The sequence below is a fragment of the Kogia breviceps genome, chromosome 19 (genome assembly GCF_026419965.1).
Source record: "Kogia breviceps isolate mKogBre1 chromosome 19, mKogBre1 haplotype 1, whole genome shotgun sequence".
Lineage (NCBI taxonomy): Eukaryota > Metazoa > Chordata > Mammalia > Artiodactyla > Physeteridae > Kogia > Kogia breviceps.
The window spans coordinates 45,552,250-45,578,494 of NC_081328.1; the positions used below are offsets into that span (position 1 = coordinate 45,552,250).

The 26,245-nt window shown below is 45.8% G+C and overlaps 1 protein-coding gene and 1 pseudogene across 2 annotated transcripts in view; one reads left to right on the top strand and one right to left on the bottom strand.

Annotated features, from left to right (window-relative positions):
* The window catches only part of WDR45B (WD repeat domain 45B), a 37,934-nt gene extending 13,811 nt beyond the window's left edge, over window positions 1-24,123 (top strand). Inside the window, exons 3-10 of one of the 2 annotated variants that reach the window (XM_059046987.2) lie at window positions 11,418-11,519; window positions 15,598-15,685; window positions 17,001-17,095; window positions 20,179-20,369; window positions 20,956-21,041; window positions 21,782-21,883; window positions 22,367-22,488; window positions 22,840-24,123. In XM_059046987.2, coding sequence (XP_058902970.1) covers window positions 11,418-11,519; window positions 15,598-15,685; window positions 17,001-17,095; window positions 20,179-20,369; window positions 20,956-21,041; window positions 21,782-21,883; window positions 22,367-22,488; window positions 22,840-22,946 — 893 coding nt within the window. In that variant the 3' untranslated portion in view covers window positions 22,947-24,123. The remainder of the gene's footprint in view (window positions 1-11,417; window positions 11,520-15,597; window positions 15,686-17,000; window positions 17,096-20,178; window positions 20,370-20,955; window positions 21,042-21,781; window positions 21,884-22,366; window positions 22,489-22,839) is intronic. The other variant, XM_059046991.2, reaches the window with a different exon arrangement.
* LOC136793249 (cytochrome c oxidase assembly protein COX14-like) lies at window positions 14,898-15,067 on the bottom strand (annotated as a pseudogene).
* Window positions 24,124-26,245: the final 2,122 nt, after the last annotated feature.

Sequence of the window (26,245 nt, forward strand, 5' to 3'; positions counted from 1 at the left end):
TCTAGGTATTTTTTGATTTCCTCTTTGATTTCTTCAGTGATCTCTTGGTTATTTAGTAATGTATTGTTTAGCTTCCATGTGTTTGTGGTTTTTACTTTTTTTTTTCCCTGTAATTCATTTCTAATCTCATAGCATTGTGGTTAGAAAAGATGCTTGATATAATTTCAATTTTCTTAAACTTACTGAGGCTTGATTTGTGACCCAAGATGTGATCTATCGTGGAGAATGTTCCGTGCGTACTTGAGAAGAAAGTGTAATCTGCTGTTTTTGGATGGAATGTCCTCTAAATATCAATTAAATCTGTCTGGTCTATTGTGTCATTTAAAACATCTGTTTCCTTGTTTATTTTCATTTTGGATGATCTGTCCATTGGTGTAAGTGAGGTGTTAAAGTCCCCCACTATTATTGTGTTACTGTAGATTTCCTCTTTTATAGCTGTTAGTGGTTGCCTTATGTATGGAGGTTTTCCTATGTTGGGTGCATATATATTTATAATTGTTATATCTTTTTCTTGGATTGATCCCTTGATTATTATGTAGTGTCCTTCCTTGTCTCTTTTAACATTCTTTATTTTATTTTATTTTATTTTTTATTTTTTATTTTTTTTGTGGTACGTGGGCCTCTCACTGTTGTGGCCTCTCCTGTTGCGGAGCACAGGCTCCGGACGCGCAGGCCCAGCGGCCATGGCTCATGGGACCAGCCGCTCCGCGGCATGTGGGATCTTCCCAGACCAGGGCACAAACCCACATCCCCCGCATCGGCAGGTGGACTCTCAACCAGTGCGCCACCAGGGAAGCCCAACATTCTTTATTTTAAAGTCTGTTTTATCTGATGTGAGTATAGCTACTCCAGCTTTCTTTTGATTTCCATTTGCATGGAATATCTTTTACCATCTCCTCACTTTCAGTCTGTGTGTGTCCCTAGGTCTGAAGTGGGTCTCTTGTAGACAGCATATATATGGTTCTTGTTTTTGTATCCATTCAGCAAGCCTTTGTCTTTTGGTTGAAGCATTTAATCCATTCACGTTTAAGGTAATTATCAGTATGTATATTCCTGTGACCATTTTCTTAATTGTTTTGGGTTTGTTTTTGTAGGTCCTTTTCTTCTCTTGTGTTTCCCACTTAGAGAAGTTCCTTTAGCATTTGTTGTCGAGCTGGTTTGGTGGTGCTGAATTCTCTTCGCTTTTGCTTGTCTGTAAGGCTTTTGATTTCTCCATCAAATCTGAATGAGATCCTTGCTGGGTAGAGTAATCTTGGTTGTAGTTTCTTCCCTTTCATCACTTTAAGTATATCATGCCTCTCCCTTCTGGCTTGTAGAGTTTCTGCTGAGAAATTAGCTGTTAACCTTATGGGAGTTCCCTTGTACGTTATTTTTCATTTTTCCCTTGCTGCTTTCATTAATTTTTCTTTGTTTTTAATTTTTGCCAATTTGATTGCTATGTGTTTCAGCGTGTTTCTCCTTGGGTTTATCCTGTATGGGACTTGCTGCGCTTCCTGGACTTGGGTGGCTATTTCCTTTCCCATGTTAGGGAAGTTTTCGACTATAATCTCTTCAGATATTTTCTCTGGTCCTTTCTCTCGCTCTTCTCCTTCTGGGACCCCTATCATGCGAATGTTGTTGCATTTAATGTTGTCCCAGAGGTCTCTTAGGCTGTCTTCATTTCTTTTCATTCTTTTATTCTGTTCCACAGCAGTGAATTCCACCATTCTGTCTTCCAGGTCACTTATCCGTTCTTCTGCCTCAGTTATTCTGCTATTGATTCCTTCTAGTGTTTTCATTTCAGTTGTTGTATTGTTCACCTCTGTTTATTCTTTAATTCTTCTAGGTCTTTGTTAAACATTTCTTGCATCTTCTCGATCTTTGCCTTCATTCTTTTTCCGAGGTCCTGGATCATCTTCACTATCATTCTGAATTCTTTTTCTGGAAGGTTGCCTATCTCCACTTCATTTAGTTGTTTTTCTGGGGTTTTATCTTGTTCCTTCATCTGGTACATAGCCCTCTGCCTTTTCATCTTGTCTGTCTTTCTGTGAATATGGTTTTTGTTCCAGAGGCTGCAGGATTGTAGTTCTTCTTGCTTCTGCTGTCTGCCCTCTGGTAGATGAGGCTATGTAAGAGGCTTGATGGGAGGGACTGGTGGTGGGTAGAGCTGATTGTTGCTCTGGTGGGCAGAGCTCAGTAAAACTTTAATCCACTTGACTGTTGATGGGTGGGGCTGGGTTCCCTCCCTGTTGGTTGTTTGGTCTGAGGCAACCCAACACTGGAGCCCACCTGGGCTCTTTGGTGGGGCTAATGACAGACTTTGGGAGGGCTCATGCCAAGGAATACTTCCCAGAACTTCTGCTGCCAGTGTCCTTGTCCCCACGGTGAGCCACAGCCGCCCCCTCCCGCCCCTCTGCAGGAGACCCTCCAACACTAGCAGGTAGGTCGGGTTCAGTCTCCCCCGGGGTCACTGCTCCTTCCCTTGGGTCCCGATGTGCACACTACTTTGTGTGTGTCCTCCAAGAGTGGAGTCTCTGTTTCCCCCAGTCCTGTCGAAGTCCTGCAGTCAATTCCCACTAGGCTTCAAAGTCTGATTCTCTAGGAATTCCTCCTCCCGTTGCCAGACCCCCAGGTTGGGAAGCCTGACGTGGGGCTCAGAACCTTCACTCCAGCGGGTGGACTTCTGTGGTATAAGTGTTCTCCAGTGTGTGAGTCACCCACCTACCAGTTATGGGATTTGATTTTACTGTGATTGCACCCCTCCTACCATCTCACTGCGGCTTCTCCTTTGTCTTTGGATGTGGGGTATCTTTTTTGGTGAGTTCCAGTGTCTTCCTGTCAGTGACTGTCCAGCAGCTAGTTGTGATTCTGGTGTTCTTGCAAGAGGGAGTGAGAGCACGTCCTTCTACTCTGCCATCTTGGTTCCTCCTCTCCCGTATCAGCCTTAAAGGATTTTATCTGAAGGAAAAAACATGCTAGATGCTGTGGTACACTCTGACACGGAGGCACAGCCATGATGCACTGTTAGAGGGAAGAGTTGGAAAATAGTGTGATGGTGCCAGATGGTGCCATTGGTTTGAGTTCAGTGCAAGTACACGCATGATCTCGTTTACAGCTGTTTCTACTTTATGCTTTTCTGTGTTGTTTTATTTTTATAGTGATAATGTATAATTTGTATAATGAGAAACAATTAAGATATTTCCATTAAAAGAAAACTCCTCAGAAATAGAAGGAGCTGGGGGTTGCAGGGCGGAGGCAAGATGAAAAGGCAGGGGGCTGCTGTCGTGCCAGGAGGGCTGAGTTCTCCCCTTTCGTATAAGAGCCTCTCAGCGGAATGGAGGTTAAGCCAACACTCAGATGTCCTTCTCCCCCATTTTATTTCAGTTTCTTTTTTTTTTTTTTTTTTGCCAAGCTGCTTGTGGGATCTTAGTTCCCTGACCAGGGTTTGAACCCGCCGAGCTCTCGGCAGTGAGAGCGCAGAGTCCTAACCACTGGACCGCCAGGGAATTTCCCCAGTTTCTCATTTTTTTGAGGCAGGTTCTGTAGGAAGGGTGGGACCTGTCAGGTATTGATTTGTGCCTGAAGCTTTCATCAGTCGAAGTTTCCTTGGAGCCTGTCTTGTGTCCTCCATCTCTCTCTGTAGTTTAGTCTGCTGCACAGCCAGCCGCTGGGCCTGGGGACTTTTAGAGATGTGGATATTGACGAGCATCCTTGGGTGTGTGTCTCTGCTATTCTGGCAGTGAGTGATGCCTGTTGATCTTTCAGGACCAGCCCTTGGGGCCTGGGACTCCGGGGCTCTGATGGCAACCTTGGGCTTCCTTTCAGAAGACCCCCTCCTCTCCAGCTGCAGGAGGTGGGGGTCAGCCACCCTTGGGGGCTCTGGCAGGTGCTCACTGGGGTGGTGGCTGTGGCCCTGGATGGGGGTCACTAAAAGTCCTCTGACTCTCCTGGAGTTTGGAGTCTTGCCTTTGTTTGCTTCTGCTCTTCCCAGGAAAGCCTCACTTTCCCCTTTCTCTGCCTCACCAGTTGATGCTGAAAAATCTGCTCTTCTCTTTTCCAAAGGCCAGAGGCCATAGCAGTTTACAGTGGTTAAAACTGCTGTCTTAATCCTTAACTTCTAACATATTTGTAATCTTGACATTGATGTTTTTTTAAATTGCGTCAGAGTCAGCCATAATTAGGCATCAAGGTAAAACAAAATAATTCTGATTTCGTGTAATACTGGGTTTTTTTTGTTGTTGTTGTTAGAAAGAGGCTTAGACAAAAATCATAGCCTGTATCATTTAAATTAAAACTTTTTAAAAACTTTGAAACAGAGTGTAATATCCTTTTAACAAATTTTTGGTGATTTCTTCACGTGAAGTACTTCGGTTTTTGTTTTTTTCCCCATCCCACCTGATCGGTTCTCTGTGTCTGGGTCACATTTCAGAGGCTGTTGTGACTCCTGGCATTTCTTCATTCTCCCATTAGCTTGGTTACATCTTGCTAAGGGAGTGACTCGCTGTTTTTAGAACTTGAGAAAACTCACGACTCTGACAAATCCAACATTAATAAGTTTGAAGTCCCAGTGCTTGCATAGTGTTGTTTGTGTTAGTATTAAATATTCTCCCTTGGTTGGATAGTATTTTAAAAATATGTTGGTTATCTCTTGGCATAATTCACAGGTTTCTCTTAATAAATTTGATTCTAGAACTTAGTGAACCTGCACTGAGGAAATAATTACACTCCTAACAGACCCCCCAGAACTCTTCATCTTGCAAAACTGAAACTCTGTCCCTATTAGACACTGACTCCCCTTCCCCCTCCCCCAGCCCCCACCATCCTACTCTGTCTCTGAATTTGTCTACTCCAGGAACTTATATAAGTAGACTCATACAGTATTTGTCCTCTTGTGACTGACTTATTTCATTTAACATAATATTCTCAAGGTTCTTCTGTGTTGTACCAGTGTTGTACCATGTTCCAGAATTTCCTTCCTTTTTAAGCTGAGTAATGTTCCATTATGTAGATGGACCATGTTTTGTTCACCCCTTAATAGATGTTTGGGTTACTTCTACCTCTTGGCTGTTGTGAATAATGCTGCTGTAAACATGGGTGTGAAAATATCTCTTCACAGCCTTGATTTCAGTTCTTTTGAATGTATACCAACAAGTGGGATTGCTGGATCATGTGGTAGTCTGTTTTTAATTTTTTGAGGAACCACCATACAGTCTCCAGTAGCAGCTGCACCAGCAGTACACAGGGATCCCTATTTCTCTACATCCTTGCCAACACTTGTTATTTTCTGTGTTTTGTTTTGTTTTAATAGTGGCCATCTTAATGGTTGTGGCAAGATATCTCATTTTGTTGTTTTAATTGAAGTATAATTGATTTACAATGTTGTGTTGGTTTCTGGTGTACGGCAAAGTGATTCAGTTATCCATACATATTTATTCTTTTTCAGATTCTTTTCCATCATAGGTTATTACAAGATAACTGAGTATAGTTCCTTGTGCTATACGGCAGATTCTTGTTTACCTATTTTATTTCATTTTTAAAAATTAATTTATTTATATATTTTTGGCTGCGTCGGGTTTTCGTTGCTGCACGCAGGCTTTCTCTAGTTGTGGCTAACGGGCTACTCTTCGTTGTAGTGCATGGGCTTCTCATTGCGGTGGCTTCTCTTGTTGGCAGAGCACAGGCTCTAGGCACACGGGCTTCAGTAGTTGTGGCACACAGGCTCAATAGTTGTGGCTTGCAGGCTCTAGAGCGTGGGCTCAGTAGTTGTAGCGCATGGGCCTAGTTACTCCACAGCATGTGGGGTCTTCCCAGGCCAGAGCTCGAACCTGTGTCCCCTGCATTGGCAGGTGGATTCCCAACCACTGTGTCACCAGGGAAGTCCTACCTATTTTATATATAGTAGTGTGTATATGTTAATCCCAAACTCCTAATTTATCCCTCCTCCCCCTGATCCCCTTTGGTAACTGTAAGTTTGTTTTCTTTATGTCTGTGAGTCTATTTCTGTTTTGTAAGTAAGTTCATTTGTATCAGTTATTATTTTATTTTATTTTTACAATATTTATTTATTTATTTTGGCTGTGTTGGGTCTTAGTTGCAGCACGTGGAATCTTTCATTGCAGCGTGCAGGCTTTAGTTGCCCCGTGGTATGTGGGATCTTAGTTCCCCAACCAGGGATCGAACCAGTGTTCCCTGCATTGCAAGACAGATTCTTAACCACTGGACCATCAGGGAAGTCCCATTTGTATCATTTTTTTTAGATTCCACATATAAGTGATATCATATGATATTTGTCTTTCTCTTTCTGACTTACTTCACTTAGTATGCTAATCTCTGTGTCCATCCATGTTGCTGCAGATGGCATTATTTCATTCTTTTATAAGTCTGAGGAATATTCCATTATGTGTGTGTGTGTGTGTGTATATATATATATATATATATATATATATATATCTCACATCTTTTTTTTAAAGAAGATGTTGGGGGTAGGAACTTATTAATTAATGTATTTATTTTTGCTGTGTTGGGTCTTCGTTTCTGCATGAGGGCTTTCTCCAGTTGTGGCAAGCGGAGGCCACTCCTCATCTCTGTGCACGGGCCTCTCACTATCGTGCCTCTCTTGTTGCGGAGCGCAGGCTCTAGACGCACAGGCTTACGGGCCTAGTTGCTCCGCGGCATGTGGGATCGCCCCAGACCAGGACTTGAACCCGTGTCCCCCGCATTAGCAGGCAGACTCTCAACCACTGAGCCACCAGGGAAGCCCTGTCACATCTTCTTTATCCTTTCATCTGTCGATGGACATTTAGGTTGCTTCCATGTCTTGGTTATTGTAAATAGTGCTGCTGCGAACATTGGGGTGCATTGTATCTTTTTGAATTAGAGTTTTCTCTGGATATATGCCCAGGAGTGGGATTGCAGGATAATATGGTGGACTCTATTGTTAGTTTTTGTTTTTTAAAAAAATTTATTTATGTATATTTTTATTTTTTTGGCTGTGTTGGGCCTTCGTTTCTGTGCAAGGGCTTTCTCTAGTTGTGGCAAGAGGGGGCCACTCTTCATCGCGGTGCGCAGGCCTCTCACTATTGCAGCCTCTCTTGTTGCGGAGCACAGGCTCCAGATGTGCAGGCTCAGTAGTTGTGGCTCATGGGCCCAGTTGCTCCGCGGTACATGGGATCTTCCCAGACCAGGGCTCGAACCCGTGTCCCCTGCATTGGCAGGCAGATTCTCAACCACTGCGCAACCACGGAAGCCCTATTTTTAGTTTTTAAAGGAACCTCCATATTGTTCTCCATAGTGGCTGCACCCATTTACATTCCCATCCGCAGTGTGGAAGGGTTCCCTTTTCTCCACACCCTCTCCAGCATTGATTATTTGTAGACTTTTTGATGATGGCCATTCTGACTGGTGTGAGGTAATACCTCATTGTAGTTTTGATCTGCATTTCTCTAATAATTAACGAAATTTAGCATCTTTTCATGTGTCATCTATATGTCTTCTTTGGAGAAATGTCTGTTTAGGTCTTCTGCCCATCTTTTGATTGGGTTGTTTGTGTTTTTTTGTTACTGAGTTGTATGAGCTGTTTGTATATTTTGGAAATTAAGCCCTTCTCAGTAGCATCGTTTGCAAATATTTTCTCCGTAGGTCATCTTTTTGTTTTGTTCATGGTTTCCTTTGCTGTGCAAAAGCTTTTAAATTTAATTAGGTCCCATTTGTTTATTTTTGTTTTAATTTCTATTACTCTAGGAGATGGATCCAAAAATATATTGCTGTGATTTATGTCAAAAAGTGTTCTGCCTATGTTTTCCTCTGGGAGTTTTGTAGTATCTGGTCTAACATTTAGATGTGTTTTTTTCTTTTGGTTTGGTTTGTTGTTGTTGTTGTTTTGGGTTTTATTGGCAACGCCATGTGGCATGGGGGATCTTAGTTCCCCGACCAGGGATCGAACCCATATGCCCTACAATGGAAGTGTGGAGTCTTAACCATTGGACCACCAGGGAAGTCCTACATTTAGGTTTTTAATCAATTTTGAGTTTATTTTTGTATATGGTGTTAGAGAATGTTATTTACGTGTAGCGGTCCAGTTTTCCCAGCACCGTTTTTTTTTTTTTTTTTTTTTTTTGTGGTATGCGGGCCTCTCACTGTTGTGGCCTCTCCCGTTGCGGGGCACAGGCTCCGGATGCGCAGGCTCAGCGGCCATGGCTCACGGGCCCAGCTGCTCCGCGGCATGTGGGATCTTCCCGGACCGGGGCACGAACCCGTATCCCCTGCATCGGCAGGCGGATTCTCAACCACTGCGCCACCAGGGAAGCCCCCCAGCACCGTTTATTGAAGAGACTGTCTTCCTTTGTATATTCTTGCCTCCTTTGTCATAGATTAATTGATCATAGTTTGTGGATTTATTTCTGGGCTCTCTATTTTGGTCCATTGAGCTATGTGTCTGTTTTGGGGCCAGTACCACACTGTTTTGATTACTGTAGCTTTGTAGTATAGTCTGAAGTCAGGAAGTGTGATTCTTCCAGCTCTGTTCTTCTTTCTCAGGATTGTTTTGGCTATTTGGGGTCTTTTGTGTTTCCATACAAATTGAATAATTTTATTGTTCTATTTCTGTGAAAAATGCCATTGGTAATTTTATAGAGATTGCATTGAATCTGTAGATTGCCTTGGGTAGTATGGTCATTTTAGTGATATTAATTCTTCCAGTTCAAGAACACAGTCTATCTTTCCATATGTTTGTGTCAGCTTCAACACACTGACAACAGAATATCAGAAAGAGAAATTAAGGAAACAGTTCCATTTACCATTGCATCAAAAATAATAAAATACTTAGGAGTAAACCTACCTAAGGAGGTTAAAGACTTGTACTCCAAAAACTAAGATGCTGGGCTTCCCTGGTGGCGCAGTGGTTGAGAGTCCGCCTGCCGATGCAGGGGACACGGGTTCGTGCCCCAGTCCGGGAAGATCCCACATGCCGCGGAGCGGCTAGGCTTGTGAGCCATGGCCGCTGAGCCTGCATGTCCGGAGCCTGTGCTCTGCAATGGGAGAGGCCACAACAGTGAGAGGCCCGCAGACCGCAAAAAACAACAACAACAAAACAAAACACACACAAAAACTAAGATGCTGATGAAAGAAATTGGAGATGACACAAACAGATGGAAAGATATACCATGTTCTCATTGTGGTTTTGACTTGCATTTCTGTATTTAGTGATGTTGTGTATCTTTTCATGAGTGTTGAACACATATATCATCTTTGGAGAAATGTCTGTTCAAGTCCTTCGCCCATTTTTTATAATCCAATTATTTGACTTTGTTTTGTTTTATTGTTGTAGGGTTGTAGGAGCTCTTTATATATTTTTGATATCAATCTCTTATCAGATATATGATTTGCAGACATTTTCTCCCTTTTTGTAGGTTTCCTTTTCACTTTAAGTTTTTTAATGCACAAAAGGTTTTAAAGTTTCAGGTAGTCCCATTGGTCTGTTTTTGCTTTTTTAAAAAAAAAAATTTTATTTATTTTCCTGCACTGGGTCTTAGTTGCAGCATGCAGGATCTTTAGTTGTGTCATGCAGGATCTTTTTTTTAGTTGCAGCATGCGGGCTCTTAGTTGCAGCATGCAGGATCTAGTTCCCTGACCAGGGATTGAACCCGGGCCCCCTGCACTGGGAGCATGGAATCTTACTGGACCACCAGGGAAGTCCCAGTCTGTTTTTGCTTTTGTTGTCTGTGCTTTTGACGTCATGTCCAAGAGGTCATTGCCGAGTCCAGTGCCATGAAGCTTTTTACCTTTGTTTTCTTCAGGAGTTTTGTAGTTTTGGATCATCTTACATTTAAGGTCTTTAACCCATTTTGAGTTAGCTTTTTTAAAAAAATTTATTTATTTATTTATTTATTTTTGGCTGTGTTGGGTCTTCATTGCTGTGTGTGGGCTTTCTTTTCTCTAGTTGGGCGGCGAACAGGGGCTACTCTTTGTTGCAGTGCACGGGCTTCTCATTGTGGTGGCTTCTCGTTGCAGAGCATGGGCTTTAGAGCACAGGTTCAGTAGTTGTGGCATGCGGGCTTAGCTGCTCCACAGCATGTGGGATCTTCCTGAACCAGGGATCAAACCCATCAACGGACCAGGGATCCGTCCTCTCCATTGGCAGGCAGATTCTTAACCACAGCACCACCAGGGAAGTCCCCTGAGTTAGCTTTTGTACATGATACAAGTTTAAGGGTCAACTTCTTTCTTCTTTGTCAGTTTTCCCAACAGCGTTTGCTGAAGAGACCCATCTTCTCCCCTGCTGGTGCTCAGCATTTGTTTAATAGCCAGCTATTACAAGTTTTGCTCACCTTTGGTCTGTTGGAGTCCATTAATCTCTTCAAGAGTGTAAAGGCCGAGGCTGAAGGTTAATCAGCAGCTGATCTCCCTGTGCCTAGTGAGTGCACCCAGGGAACCAGGTGGTGCCTCTGGTGATGGAGGTGTGTTCCGCACTGTGGGGTGAAGGATTCCTGTGTGGTCGTGGGTCTGAGGCCGCATACTGAGCCGAGAGCGGTTTAAGGACTGAAGCATTGTAGTCCTTTGAGTTTGGGCTGTGGCCACATCCTGTTACAGCCAGAATTACTTGAGGTGGCTTGTGTGTCACAGGACCATTAAATTGTTTATAAGGAGAGCTGTGTTCCTTGTGGATAATGTTAAGCACAGAGTCCTTTCTAGGGTTTCTACTAGGCCTTGAATTTGAAACTTCTCCTTGAGCAAGCTGATGGACTTTGAGTCCATCTTGGGTAGCCCTGACTGGACAGGTAGGAGTCAATTCTTAGGTTAACTTCTGATTTTCAGAGGTTTTGTTTCCTGGCTTGCCCCTCACCGTCCCAGGAGCTCGTGGTCACAACAGACCAGAGTGGAAGGAGCTGGGGAGACGGGGTGGGGCGGCCCCGCTGCGACGGGAACCATTCAGGGTGCAGCGTGCTTCCCTGAGCCCCACACCCCTGGGGGTTCCTGTTGCTCCCCTGAGCGAGCGCATTGGGCTTCCTTCTGTCGTGGAGCACAGCTGAGAATCTGCTGACGTGTTCATCTCCACATAACTTGTGAACATTTTTGAGCATTTCGGACTTCCAGTGGAAGAGGTGTTTAAAGTGGTGAAAAGGAATTCCAGCTTTTGCATCACAGCATACTTTCTCAGAGTTTACAAATTTTGCTGCACTTTAAAATACGAACTCAGATATTTCATACATTTTGCTACATTGGCTTCTTAGGCTCTTAGTGTTTACACGTGAAAGTACAGTTCATGATGACAGGATGCTGAGAGGTCTGAAGCTAATTATTTTCCTAGCCGGTCACTATTCTCATTTCTGATGGCAGATACAAATTGCTGATTAAAAATCAAATTCTGACTGTTAATGTTTTTACCTTTTTTCTTTTTTAAATTGTAAAATATACATACTGACTTATTTTTATTATTTCAGAATTTCTAGAAGGAGGAGTTGGCCATGTTGAAATGTTATTTCGCTGCAACTATTTAGCTTTAGTTGGTGGTGGAAAAAAGCCGAAATACCCTCCGAACAAAGGTAATGTAATCCTGCATTTAATGATGCGCCTCATGTGTAGTCCTCTCTTGAACTTTTTAGAGCACCTTTGTGTCTGGCTACATTGGATCTTCCCTGGTGGCCCTCTGACACATGAAGGACTAGTCCCTGGGAAAGAAGCATCCAGAAAGAGAGTCTCTTTTCTCTGCTGCTCCTGGGAGAAGAAATGTGTGACCAGGGTCACTTGTCCCCCATGGACATAGAGCACATGCTTTTCAGTTGTGTAGGCTGGATGGGGGCCTTTGCCCCATTTTGTTCTGGATGTTCTTCTGTGGTTGGTGTCCTGTGCTGTGAGTTCCTTTTAAAGCCAGGTGTGGGGAGGCTGCTTCTCCTGCAGAGAGCCACTGACTCACAAAAACACATAGAACAGAGAACAGCTGGGCTCTGGGTTGAGGAGTGTTGTTCCTGGTGTGTGTGTGTGAGTCTGTGTTCAAAGAGATGGCATTGTAAAGAGTGTCGCTCTTTGAAAGTAAAGGAGAGGGACTCGCCTGTTGGCACAGTGGTTAAGAATCCGCCTGCCAGTACAGGGGACATGGGTTCGAGCCTTGGTCTGGGAAGATCCCACATGCTGCGGAGCAGCTAAGCCTGGGCACTGCAACTACTGAGCCTGCGCTCTAGAGCCCGTGAGCCACAACTACTGAAGCCTGCATGCCTAGAGCCCGTGCTCCACGACAAGAGAAGCCACCGCAGTGAGAAGTCCGCACACCACAATGAAGAGTAGCCCCCGCTCGCTGCAACTAGAGAAAGCCTGCACGCAGCAATGAAGACCCAACACGGCTAAATAAATAAATAATTTTTTAAAAAAAAAGAAAGTAAGGGAGAAACAAACTTTACAACCACAGCTGAATATTGTGTGCTTGTAACTAGGTATCATTTGGGGCATGAGGAAGAAATCCAGGAAAGGAGGGTAGAGCAGGGGAAGAGGGGCAGGTGGATGGGGGCGGGGGTGGGGACAGACGTGGGGGTCTCGCATGCTGGGTGAGGGTGTGGTTGGGAAAGCAATACCAGCAGGTCTCAGGAACGATCTCGTCTAGAAGCAGGTAAGTGTAAGGCTGAGGAGACTCAGAGGTTGGAGGCAGAAAGGGGAGCCGTGTTCACAGGAAGAGGCAGGAGAGGGAAGTGAGTGGGCATCAGAGGCAGATGCTGGAGACGGGTGGAGGCCTGGTGACCGCTGCAGCCCTGCAGGACTGTTGAGTTGGAGCCCACTGGTGACAGGCTCCACTGCGCCGGGGGCTGTGGAGACCATTGTCTTTCAAGGCTCGGTGGGGAAGGGAAGGACTGTAGTAGGGAAGGACTGCTCTGCAACAAGAGAAGCCACAACAGTGTGAAGCCTGCGCACCACAACTGAGAGTAGCCCCCGCTCGCCGCAACTAGAGAAAGCCCACATGCAGCAATGAAGACCCAACGCAGCCAAAAATAAATTTTTTAAAAAAGAATAAGAATTACTTGGGCTCCTTGGGGATGGGCAAAGATTCTGCCACTGGATCAGTCTTTGTCATATGAAGAATTTCATTGATCATTGATCACTGGTGAGGAGTCGGGAGCCTAGCCCCATCTGTGGCACTGTTGGGGGGTGTCACTGTCCCCGCCCCCGAGGAAGCAGTGGACTGGATAATCTCTGGGGTCTCTTTCACCTGTAACATCTTATTCTCAGTAAAAAAATTCCGAGAAGTGAAAGAGTCTCAAATTTTGCAGAAGAAAAAATTTTTTAGAAGAAAGAAATTTTCTAACAACATTTTGAGTAAAACTTAAGCTTTTTGTAGTGTGCAAAGGGCAGTTTTTTAAAAAGAACTTGGTCTGTTTAAACTTTTGTAAGATTAAAAATTAAAAATGACATTGTTTTTTCAATGTCAAAATTACTGCTTAATATTTTAATATCAATTAAGATGCATGGTGTTACATTGTAAAGAATCTAGTGTCTTTGGTTTGTGAAAACAGAATAAAACAGGACTGGAGGAGACTGGTTTGTCACGGTGACCCACTGGGTCCTGACAGGGTGCTGTTCAGGGAGCAGAAAGGCCCTTTCCATTTAGGAGGAAGTCCAGAATTTTGAAATATATTTTTTGCTATTAGGAACCATATCAAGAGACAAACATACAGAATCCCGCCCAGTACATTTAAAATTTTCGGTTTCCTGCAGTAAGGTAGCTCGCAGCCTTCAGAGGCCATGGATTTTTCTCACTCCCAAGGCATCGTGTCTGGTCACTTTTCTTTTGTGAATGAGAATTCATGCTGCTGCCTCCAGGGCTTCATCACACTGTTTCCAAACATTTCTGAAAATGGAGTTCACCCGTATTTGTGACACCCTTGACGTCCTTATCTGTGGGCTTCTGTCTGGTTTGGGCCAGTTTGGGCCAGTTTACGTTTGTGTTGAGGTTTAGGCTTTTTGGTGTCAGGTTGCAGGGCCAGGGGAAGTTCACTGAATTGCTTTCGTGTTCAAGAGTGAGTGTCCTTTGCCCAGAAGGTCGTGAACATCTGGTTTTGGGAAGATACTATTTTCAATAAGGTAACTGTCTACTCACTGACATGTTGGTGCCCTTTAAGGAAGAGCCGATGGGAGAAGTTTATCAAAGATGGTGTTTCAAGGAGCAAGAAGAACACTATTCTTTGCTTCATTTTTGAGTGGTTATAAATTATAACTAACCTCTTTGATAGTAAATACATCTTATGTTACTTGATAATAATTTTGGCAGTTCTGGTAGGCTGGTATTCAGTTCTCTCTTGATTTGAAACTTAGGATACTTACCCATTCTGGCAAAACTTACCCCTGAATTCCACCGGACTGTTGTTGGTCATGGTGTTGGGACCTTTAGGGGAAACATTCTTCCCTTCCATTCTCAGTCAGCCGTAACCCGGCTGTGTAGGGAGCTTATTTCCCTCACCCCACGTGCTTTGTACCCAGCTTTTCAAGTGGAAAAGAGGTCTGGACACACGCTCCTCCTCATCCAGGGTTGTCTGTAAATTGTCTCATCCCTTTGGACATAAACTGCTAATCAGTCCTGACGGAAGATTGTAACGTGAGCAGAAGCTATTCCAGAGCTTGAAGCAGAGCGAGAATAGTCAGGGCTGAAGAACACTGGCCCTGGTTTTTATGTGTCTGATTTCCCCATGAAACAACCCTTTTTTTCTTTTGACGTAAAATATTTAATGTCTGTAGGTCTTCCTCACCCTCCCATTCCTGTTACAGTTCAGTAGCCTCTCCGGCCTGACTCTGCACCAGAGAAAACGTGCGCACTTTTTCCCAGCAGAGTTCAAAAACCATTAAGGCCCTGATCCTCTTGATTCAGAAATGATTGCAGGTGAGGTCTTTCCACCGTATGCCTCAGGTCTCTCTGCTCAAGGAAAAAAAGCCCCCCAGCTCTACGGGACTCCCGAGGTTTTCTGTTCTCCTGCAGCCTGGCGCTGGGAGCTGCGCTGCTGGAAATAGCGGTAGGCTCGGGCACTGCAGAGGTAGCACCCGTAAACAGGAGTGTCGTGGAGGTGGCGGGGGTCTTGTAGCCAGTGTCGGCTAGTTGCTTGGCAGTTGGCATGTTGTCCCCTGGATGCTGCCTCTTCCTCCCCTCCGACCGAGGCCTCCAGCCTGCGCTACCTCCTTGTGCAGCTGGACCCTTTCTTTTCTTAATCCAGATTTATCTCTAGCACTTGGTACCTGTGGTTGGGCTTGCTTTTTGGCTTAATCTAGTAGAACCAAGGAAAGAGAGGTGGAGAGAAGTTTGCCTAAAAACTAGGCGAGTGTTGGCAGGGAGAAGGTTCAAGTGTGCTTGAATGCCTGTGTGCATGCCTGTGTTTGTAGAGAGGCAGAGACTGGCTGCCTGAGGTGTGAACAGGTGTGTGGTTGCTGAATAGGAGGGTGGGAGGGCGGGGGTGAGCGGGGTGGGGGGGGGGTGGATCTGAGACCTGGGGGTGGGACTGTCCAGCCAGTGGAAGAGCCTCCTGTTCCCCCACCCCCTGCCAGCTCCCAGTCAGGTGTTTGTGATGTGAGGACCCCTTCAGGAGTGGCCTTAGCAAGCCAGCCCCTGGCCTGTTCATTACCGTGTTCATACGTTCTTTCCTGTTTCAGTGATGATCTGGGATGACCTGAAGAAGAAGACTGTGATTGAAATAGAATTTTCTACCGAAGTCAAGGCTGCCAAATTACGGCGAGATAGGTAGGTTTAGTGTCTCATTTTTAGAGGTGGAACAGTCACTTTCTCTGAAGATGGCTGAAATCATTTTATATTGAAGGAAGAGAAGTGTTCAGGAAAAAGATGTATAAAAATGTGAGACTATAGTTTATGACCCAAGGACATAAGGAAGGCATTGAGTTTTATTTGCCTCCCAGGATCACTTACAGGTGAGTCGTTGGTGGGCATGGGTGAAGTGCACCTCCATGGACCCGGCCCCCAGCCAGCCCTGCCCCCCAGCTCTCAGCTCTGCAGGGGAGCCACCCCGCCTGACAGGTACAGACTGAGGACTTGAGTTTTGAACCTTGAATTGCCTCCCTCTTGGCCCACACTTGTCCAAATGCTGCCGCCTCATAAATGTTTCAATCTGAAAGTAAAGGAAAATTCAGGAACTCCTCACAGAGAAGGTGTCATTGAATCTCACCTGTTGAAAGTAGCAGGTCTCTCTCAGCTGTTGCCTTCCTGGGGTTTAAGGAGAACACAGGAGTTTTTCCTAGTATGTTGATGGAGGTAGAGCAAAGCTTCATCGCTTTGGGTTTTGGTGTGATTTACATGTTATGCTCGGCTGTGGTGTGATTTACATGTTATACTTGGCTGTGGGAGGACAGATGCTGAACCAGACAAGTGTGAATAGGGGTCTGTCATCCCTGCACTCGTAGGTAGACTTGTTTCTTCCAGGAATGTCAGCATTTAGAGACTCTTAATAATGCAAATCCTGGAGCCAAATCAAGGATATTCCATTTTATTACATTTCTGGATTGTTAAGATGTGTCTAAAAGTGTTTTAAGATAGAATTTCTGCCTTTGTGTCCTACTTGGTTCTTACTCTAGACAGAATATTTGATGACAATGCCCTCCCGACCCTTGGGGCTGAACCTTCCTCCAGCCAGGTGAGAGGCACTCATTTCTAGTGCCAGCCTCACGCCCAGGGGCTCCCTGCCAACCTGCTCCACGAACCTTGCTGCCCAGTGCCTGGGTTCAGGAATGACCTTCTTTTTAAAATAATTAATTAATTTGGCTGTGCCGGGTCTTAGTTGCGGCATGCGGGATCTTTAGTTGCAGCATGCGAACTCCTAGTTGTATCATGTGGGATCTAGTTCCCTGACCAGGGATTGAACCCGGGCCCCCTGCATTGGGAGCACAGAGCCTTAGCCACTGGACTACCAGGGAAATCCCAGGAATGACCCTCTTGTATTTGCTCTTTTCAGTGTTTCTGTTTCCAGATGATAAGAACAAAAGTCACAAAATGTTTGAGTTTCACTTTGGGGGAGAGAAATTCTGATGGTGTTTTTTCTTTCCAGAATTGTGGTTGTTTTGGACTCAATGATCAAGGTGTTTACATTCACACACAATCCTCATCAGTTGCACGTCTTTGAAACCTGCTATAACCCGAAAGGTAAGAATCCAGAGGAGGATGGATGATGGAAACTGGCTTCCTGGGTCCGATCCAGGCGGGATGCAGACCCATGCTGGACGCCTCTCCTCCAGGTGGTCTTGGAGTGGTGTCTCCCTAGTGGTGGGTCCTGGGGCATCGGGGGCTCTGGGGAAGGGTCTGGGAGATGCAAGCTCCCCACCTCGGTCCCTACCTTCTCCTCTGAACCTTCCCATGCTCACAGCCCAGCTTCCTCGCCGTGATTCTAAGACCCTGCCTCTTACCAGAATCATTGGAGTCCCTCTTGGGATTTTTCACTGTCAGCCATTCAGGATCTCCATGGTGAGCCCTGGAGTCCATGTTTTTATTAAGTTCTGAGACATTTCCTTTCCTTTTTCTTCTGGCTGGTGGATTACGTGTGGCTGACTTTGTTATTCATCTTATCATCTTAACTTTGCTTTTAAAATTTTTGGTTTTTTTCTTCCAACTTTACTGAGGTATAATTTACATAAAACTCATTTTAAGTGTAGCATTTGATAAACTTTAGTCATTGTAAATAGTTGTGTAGCTGCCACCACAGTCAGGGCAGAACAGTCCCATCACCCAGGAGTTTCCCCAGGCTGTGCCCTTCCCCACCTGACCTTCAGGTTTTGCCTTTTCAGATGTGTTTGGTGTCTTTCTCTTAGCTTAATATATTTTAGATTCCTCCATGTTTTTGTGTGTGTGCTATTATTTTGTTCCTTTTTATTACTGAGTAATACACCATCATATGGATATACCACAGCTGTTGATCCATACCAGATTTTTGGCTGTTATGAATAGAAGCTGCTGTACATGTTTACATGCAGGTCTTTTTGTGGATGTATTTTTTCATTTCTCTTGGAGTACAATTGCTGGGTCATATTGTAATTATTTTTTAGATTCCATATATAAGTGGTAACTTATGTACAGTATCTGTCTTTCTTTGTCTGACTTATTTCACTTAGCAAAATACCCTCTAGGTCATCCATGTTGCTGCAGATGGCAAGATGTCATTCCTTTTTTATGGCTGAGTAGTATTTCATTGTGTATATATCCACTCTGTGTTTTGATTGGAGCATTTAGTCTATTTACATTTAAAGTAATTATTGATAGGTATGTACTTATTGCCACAAATTGTTTAGGGTTGTTTTTGTAGGTCTTTTTCGTTCCTTCTTCTTTTGTTGTCTTCCCTTGTGATTTTTTTTTTTTTTTTGGCTGCATTGGGTCTTTGCTGCTGTGCATGGGCTTTCTCTAGTTGCGGCAAGCAGGGCTACCCTTTATTGCAGTGCGTGGGCTTCTCATTGTAGAGCACAGGCTCTAGGCACGCGGGCTTGGTAGTTGTGGGGCATGGGCTTAGTTTTGCTCTGCAGCATGTCGGATCTTCCCAGACCAGGGATCAAACCTGTGTCCCCTGCATTGGCAGGCGGATTCTTAACCACCATGCTACCAGGGAAATCCCTTCCCTTGTGATTTTATGACTGTCTTTAGTGTTATGTTTTGATTCCTTTCTCTTTTGTGTGTGTATCTATTATAGATTTTTGGTTTGTGGTTACTATGAGGTTTATATATAGCAATCTGTATATATATGTGTGATTATTTTAGATGGCCTGATTATTTTAAATGGCCTGGTCTCTTAATTTCAAATGCATTTTAACAACCCTACATTTTACTCCCCTCTCCCCACAATCTGTTTTTGACATTATGTTTTATATCTTTTTGCTTTGTGTATCCTTTACTTATTGCCAATGTAGATGATTTTACTACCTTTGTCTTTTAACCTTCCCACTAGCTTTGTGTGTGGTTGATTTTACTACTTTTACTCTATATTTACTTTAACCAATGAGCTTTTTTCTTTTAACAGTTTTCATGTTTCTGCTTGTGGCCTTTTCTATTTTGCTTAGAGAAGTCCCTTTACCATTTGTTTAAAAGACTATTTTTTCTGCATTGAATTACCTTGATACTTTTTTTTTTTTAATCAAATAAGTGTAAGATTCTTCTGGACTCTTTATTCTGCTCCAGTGGTCTGTGTTTCTCTCCTTTTGCCAGTATCAAATGACCTTGATTTCTGGAACTTCAAAATAATTCTTTTTTTTATGTATGTATGTATTTATTATTTTTGGCTGTGTTGGGTCTTCATTGCTGCGCACGGGTTTTCTCTAGTCGCGGTGAGTGGGGGCTACTCTTCATCATGGTGCGTGGGCTTCTCACTGCGGTGGCTTCTTCTGTCGCGGAGCACAGGCTCTAAGCGCGTGGGCTTCAGTAGTTGTGGCACGTGGGCTCAGTAGTTGTGGCTCGCAGGCTCTAGAGCGCAGGCTCAGTAGTTGTGGTGCACAGGCTTAGTTGCTCCGTGGCATGTGGGATCTTCCTGGACCAGGGCTCAAACCCGTGTCCCCTGCATTGGCAGATGGATTCTTAACTACTGCACCACCAGGGAAGTCCCTGGAACTTCAAGATAATTCTTGAAATTAGGTAGTATAAGTCCTCTAATGTTGTTCCTATTTTATAAGAAATTGGGGGGCTTATTCTAGGACTTTTACTTTCCTTATAACTTAGTGACAGGTTGTCTGTTTCTTCAGAAAAGCCTGCAGAGATTTTAACTGTGATTGCACTTACTCTGTAGGTGGGTGAAGGTAGGTTCCAAGCCGTGGTCACAGGACAGCTCTCCACCCACCAGGTTTTTGGTTTTCCTTTGCAGTGTGTTATAGTGTCTTTTACATCTATCGCTAAATTTATTCAGTTTTGGTTTTTTTATGTTACTGTTAGTGGATTCATTTTTATTTTATTTATTTATTTTTTAAGGATTCACTTAGATTTTACAATTTTGCATTCTCATGGCTGACACCCCGAAAGACAGACATTTGATAAAGTTTATTCAATAATAAGTTGAGCAAATGTTTCCTATTATGAAGCCGTCTCATGGGAGGGAGCTTTGCTTGGCCCTCTGCTGCCCTTCACAGGGAAAAGATTCTGTGAATGATTCTTACTTTTTCATGGGACCTGGAGGGCAGGGAGCAGGTATGGTTGTGGAAACACAGAAGCTTTGAGACGGTCCTGAGTCCTTGATGCATTTACTTGTCTCTGTTTAGGCCTCTGTGTCCTGTGCCCCAATAGTAACAACTCACTCCTGGCCTTCCCCGGCACGCACACGGGCCATGTGCAGCTCGTGGACCTGGCCAGCACCGAGAAGCCGCCAGTGGACATTCCTGCCCATGAGGGTGTCTTGAGCTGCATCGCTCTCAACCTGCAGGGAACAAGAATTGCGACCGCGTCTGAGAAAGTAAGTGGGTGTCCCTGCCCCACAGAGGTGCCCCCAGAGTGGCCTGTCCCGCCATAGGGTGCGGGCTCCCGGGAAACCAGCCCTTCCCTGAAGATCCCGACCCCAGAGAGGCTCTTAGCCACCTTCTCTCAGGAATCGAGTCATAGTTGACATAGAGGGTCCAAAAGTCATTTTATTTGGTTGTACCCCATCTGTTTGGCCGTAGAATTCGTGTTTTTCTAACTGGCTGTGGGCATTATAGTTAAGATGCCATTTCTCTGGACAGTGAGTGAACTGATGGCTCTCAGGGCACAAGACAGCCCAGGGCCTCAGCCAGGGGGAGCATGTGCACGGGGCTCCGAGAGGGCCATGCCTGTGGGCCTGGGCCCCGGGTCTCCCTGACCCTCTCTCGGCCCCTGCCCGCTGCCGTCGGACTAAAGAGACTCCAGTCTGTTCTCAGTGACAACAGAGGAGTTGAGTTTTAGGTGATGTGGGTGAATTTGGGAAAGGGTCAGATGGGTTAATGGGTTTGTGAATATAAATCATTTCAAGAAAAAATAAAAAGTTGTGAATCTTTGATAATGAAACACTTCACTGTTTTTCAAAGGGGACCCTTATACGAATATTTGATACTTCATCAGGGCATTTAATCCAGGAACTACGAAGAGGATCTCAAGCAGCTAATATTTATTGGTAAGAAAGCATGTTGTTTTACCTTAGAGAAGGGGCCCTGTGTGATCCAGAGGAGAGTCAGGACCACCCCCACGAGGCGGGCGGGGGCTGCTCTGCTGGTAGGGGCTGTTTTATTAGCTTGTTTTATTATTACTAATTTAACTCTTTATTATGGGAATATGCACAAAAGTAGAGAGAATATTATGATTACCATGAACCCATTGTCCTGCATTTGTCAGAATTTGCTTTAAGATGCTTTTTCAGTAGCATCTTCAGGCAAACACTGGAGGCCTAGTTAGCCCGTCTGTAGTCACTTCAACCTCCTGCGAGGCTGACCTGCTCTCTCTCTGGTGGTTGTTACCATGTCCCACAGTGTCTGTAGCTCTGATAGGGCTGCACCCCTGCTTGGGCGGGACTTCGTTCTTTGTGTCTGTGGCCTTTGCAGGTGTGGAGCTGCACTGGGGCCTGAGTGTTAAAAACACAGCTAGTATGTGGATGTAGTGTCCTTGGGGCCTCTGGTGCAGCCCACTCTCCCATCTGTCTACTCTCAGGCCCCTCCAGCCAGCCTGGGAGCCCCTTCCCTCTCCCTGGCACCTGAGGAGGGGCTGTGCCCTGGCTTTGACCATCTGGTTCTTTGCTGAGCCCCGTCAGCTGGTCAGGAGGGGTGGTTCTTAAAATGACTGTCCTGACCACGGGAGGCTGAGGTCAGGGCCCGCTCCTGCGTCCACATGAGACCCAAGCTTCGTCTGGTTTCTTTGCAGCATTAACTTCAATCAGGACGCTTCTCTCATCTGTGTGTCCAGTGACCACGGCACGGTGCACATTTTTGCAGCTGAAGATCCGAAAAGGAATAAACAATCAAGGTAGGTTTTCCCGTTAGAGGGACAGAACATTGCCTGAGTGTTGCCCCACTCAGTCTGAGTCACAGTCGGGAGGCTTTTCTTTGGTCGTTCATTTGATTCTCTGAAAACCGGTGCAGATTACTTGATGCTAAGACAGTGGCATCACGACTTTCCCTTCCACTAGCCCCTTAGAAAACGTCTGATGAGGATCCAGCCACCTTCCAGTGAGGTAGAACTTGGTCCTGAACTCCAACCGTCATCCTCGTGTTAGCTGTTCAGAAAATTAATTTGGTGGCAGTAGAACCCTGTGTCCCTTCTGGTGCTGCTGGTTTCTGGATTTATAATAAACCCATTTGTAACGACTTAGTTTTTTCATGTGAAAAATAAAAATTAAAAGCAAAAATAGAATTTAAATCATTAAGGCTAAGCCGACGTTAAAGAGAGCTGTGTCTCTAACTTTGTTATGTGACCATAACTTCCTTTCTTTGCTTTCTGTCCTCACAGTTTGGCATCAGCCAGTTTCCTTCCAAAATACTTCAGTTCCAAGTGGAGTTTTTCCAAGTTTCAGGTTCCCTCAGGCTCTCCATGCATTTGTGCCTTTGGAACAGAGCCAAATGCTGTCATTGGTAAGTGGTCCTTCCAGAGGAGAGTGGCCCCCAGGTGTGGTCAGCTCCCCACCAGCTCCACTGGTGGCCGTTCCTCTCTCCTGGGGTTCCTGCGCAGCCACCTGCCCTCCGGGGTTTCCCGGGCAGTCAGTGGGCCAGATCATTTGGTCTTGGAACCGGCGACCAAAGAGGGTTCCCCTATCGCCACAATAGCTGAGTAGATGCAGACCCCCTAGAACATGGGGTTCTTGGTCGAGTGCCCCCACCACCCACAGATCCCTCGGGGCTGCTCAGCCTCCGCTCAACCTGTGCAGAGAGCTCAGTGCAGGCTGCTTGCTTTTCACCCTGAGTGATACGGTCTCCTCTGCCCAGCGATCTGTGCGGACGGCAGCTACTACAAGTTCCTGTTCAACCCCAAGGGGGAGTGCGTCCGGGACGTGTATGCGCAGTTCCTGGAGATGACCGACGACAAGCTGTGACCCTGCACCAGGAGTGCGCGCACCACGGGCCCTGGGTGCCCAGCGGCCCCTCGAGCTCCTGGGACTGGTGACAATGGGCTGGGGGGATGGCCTGGGGCCTTGTTGCGAAGCCATACGTTGTCGTCTGTTTTCCGAAGCCAGACCTCCCGAGTCCAGCGTTAAAGGAAGAATCTTCAGGGCACATGGACACTCACGCCCAACTGCTGGCTTCACCTTTCGTTCAGCCGTGACTCTCACTTCATTGGTTCTGCCGCATCCGCCACCTGCAGTTGGGGCTCCGGACAAACTGGGGGCACGTTGAAAAAAGGAGGGACAAAGTGAAGTTTGTGGCGACAGATTTCATCATTTTTACTGAGTCTGTAACCGGGAGGCGAACACACGTGTAAGTGTTGGTTCTCACCAGATTTAAGTGGAACAATCATACCGGCAGCCTTAGGAAAGGAGGAAGGAGGCCCTTCTCCCATCTAAACTGAAGAAAGAGGGCATAGGTCTGGCATCTCCCTCAAGAGCTGCATGTCGTGCATCCCCGTCTTTTTGGAGCCATCGGAATTGAGGCAGCACCACGCCCACCCTGTGAGCAGTGCCTGTGACCTCCTGGTGAAACTCTGGGTCAAAGGGGGTTTCCCTGTTACGCGTAGGCAACAGAGTAATGCGTAGACTTTAAAACTTAGTCATAGAAGAAAGCGCCCCTTAATTTGGAGGATACGAAGGGAAACGGGCGTCTCAAGAAAGCAATGCCCGGTTTCTGTGGGTCTGGAGAGGATGCCTCGGCCGGCCGATTCCACTTCCCTTTCTCGCCATCTTCTCTCCCCGTTTTTAAGACTAGCTGCACACTAACATTCTGGGAATGAGAGGCACATACTTTTTTTTAACGTTTGGTAACTAAAATAGGTTATGGGCTCTATATTATTAGTAGTACTTGAGGTATATATTTAATTTTCTTAAATTCCCTTAAAACTTAATTTTATGTTTTGATTTCAGGTTGCAAACATTAAAATCTGCAGCAGCAAATTCTCAGTTTTGCCAGTTCTTTTACTGTCATATAATCAACTAACTTTGTCTGTGGATTTCAGTGTGAAGTATGCATGTTACTTTTATGTGTATTTAATCATGAAATTTAATTTTGCACACTTATTTGTAATGTTTCTTTTAAATAAAAATGACTAATTTTGTTGTACTCTGTACCCATCAAGGGAAAAGAATTGTATGTTACAAAACCAAAGCCCCGGTTTTAGAACCTCGTTGGACTGCAGGCTGTAGGAGCGCCCAGTGCACTTAGTGCCTAAACTGTCCAGGACTGCGTGGGGGCCGCGTGGACGCCCTGCTGCCCGTGCGGGTGGTGGCTTGGCTCGGGGAGCAGAGGGGAAGAGAGTGATGTTCACCGGCGGTTTCCGTCGTCTCTGGTGGGGAAGCTCTGCCTGAAATCTCTTTGGGGGAGACGCCAGCGTGGTGCCGGGCCGCCCGTCAGTGTCCGTCTGACGCTAGGCCTGACTTTGGGCCCAGGGGTCGGAGGGGTCCTTCACATTTATAGCAGCAGCGGTTTATATTTTCCCCGAATATAATCCCTTTCGTGTATCCACATATACATTAGGGGAGAAGTTCCTCCTCACGGTGTGTGGAGGTGCTGCAGGCTGGTGAGGAGCCAGCTCACTGGCTCAGGGAGAGGCTGTACCCAGGACGACCCGCGATGCTCGGCACCGACACTAAGAGTCCACGGTGTGGGGGCAGGTCCTGGCTCTGCCACACCGGGCACAGCCTTGCCTCCTTTGTAAAATGACAGAAGGGGGCCATCCTGGGTGGTGTGGGTGGCCACCACCGAGGGGCTGTGGTTTGTCTTCTCGGGGTTTCCCCTGGGAAATGCCCTGGACGAGGCTTCCAGAGAGCAGGGTGAGGTCTGGAAGGCTGAGGCGGCCAGGCACCGGACACCCTCCCTAGGCCTGTGCGCGTGGCCTCGCTTTACCCTCTCAGGGATGTGGCAGAAAGAGCCATCTCTGGCGAGCAGGCCGTCGGGTGAACCTTCCTCGGTTTATTTAGGACAGCAGCAGACTTGGTTTTTCAAATTGATAACCACTGTTTGTCGCCTTATTTAGAGAACGGGTGTTGCTCTAAGCCAAGGCCGCCTCCAGTTCCTCCCTCAGCTGAGTCCTGCCGGCCCCTGAACGTGGGTACAGAGGGACACAGACGTAAAAGTCCTGTGTCCGTGTCCAGGGCTTCCACAAGCCCCCCTTGGTGGCTGGGCTTGGACAGGCCTGATTTGTTTCTCCCCCAAGTGTCCATGTGAATGAACATCCAGGAACCACCTCACGGGGCCCTGCTCACTGGGCTTTCCTGCCTGCTCTCCAGGCTGTGGACTGGGAGGGCTCCGGTGTCTCATAGGGACAGAGCCCTCTGCACCCTGCAGCCTCCACCCCTTCCCCCCTGCCCCTGGCTCGTGTGTCCCTTTAGTCCTCAGTGGCAGTGCCCCTGCTCACTGCGGCCGGGAGGGTGAGGCCCGCTCCCCTCCTTACTCTGCTTGTGAGACCAAAGCATCTCACGTTTGCATTTCTTTTTCTGCAACCAAACCAAACTTCTAGATGATTTCACACAACTTTGTCCCTGGCCTCTTTCCTTTCTTTCTGTAAGAGGCATTTGAGCAATTACAATACTTTTGGAACTTGTGCTGAAATTCTCCTCTTCAAAATGGATCAGAAAATACTTATCAAAATACAAAATGTTCATGGTAAGAAAAGAACGTATAGAAGAATGTAAAGTTGGAGTCAGAATCGCCGTGAGTTGCCGTCTCCGGAGAAGACTACTCTCGGAAAGCCCACGCCGTCTGGGGTGAAGTCTGTAATCCTCAGTAGCATTATAGGGGCCATTCTTTAACTTTCCACAACTCGTGAACAAGTCAAAACATACTGTAATTGCCCGAAGATGCCTATTCCTATTTTTTGCTTTTATAAACGTTTTGGAAATGGAAATCCTTGTGCATACATGTTTACACACTTGTCCACCTATTTCTTTGAATAGAACTGGAATTGCCAAGCCAGAGGATCTGCACGTATAAGATTTAGTATGTTTGCCACCTTGCCTGCCATGATTCTGTCAGCTTCAACAGCCAACACCTCACATCCTCACCAGGACCAGGCTCTGAGCACGAGCTTTTAAATCTTTGATGGAGAAAAAAGATCTCCGATTTCTAGCCAGGTTGAACATTTTGGAATACCTTTGCTGGGCATCTGTAATTATTTTGTAAATTGCTTACTCATGCCTTCGACTATATTTCTGTTGGTGTATTTTGTCTTTTTTTGTTTATGAGA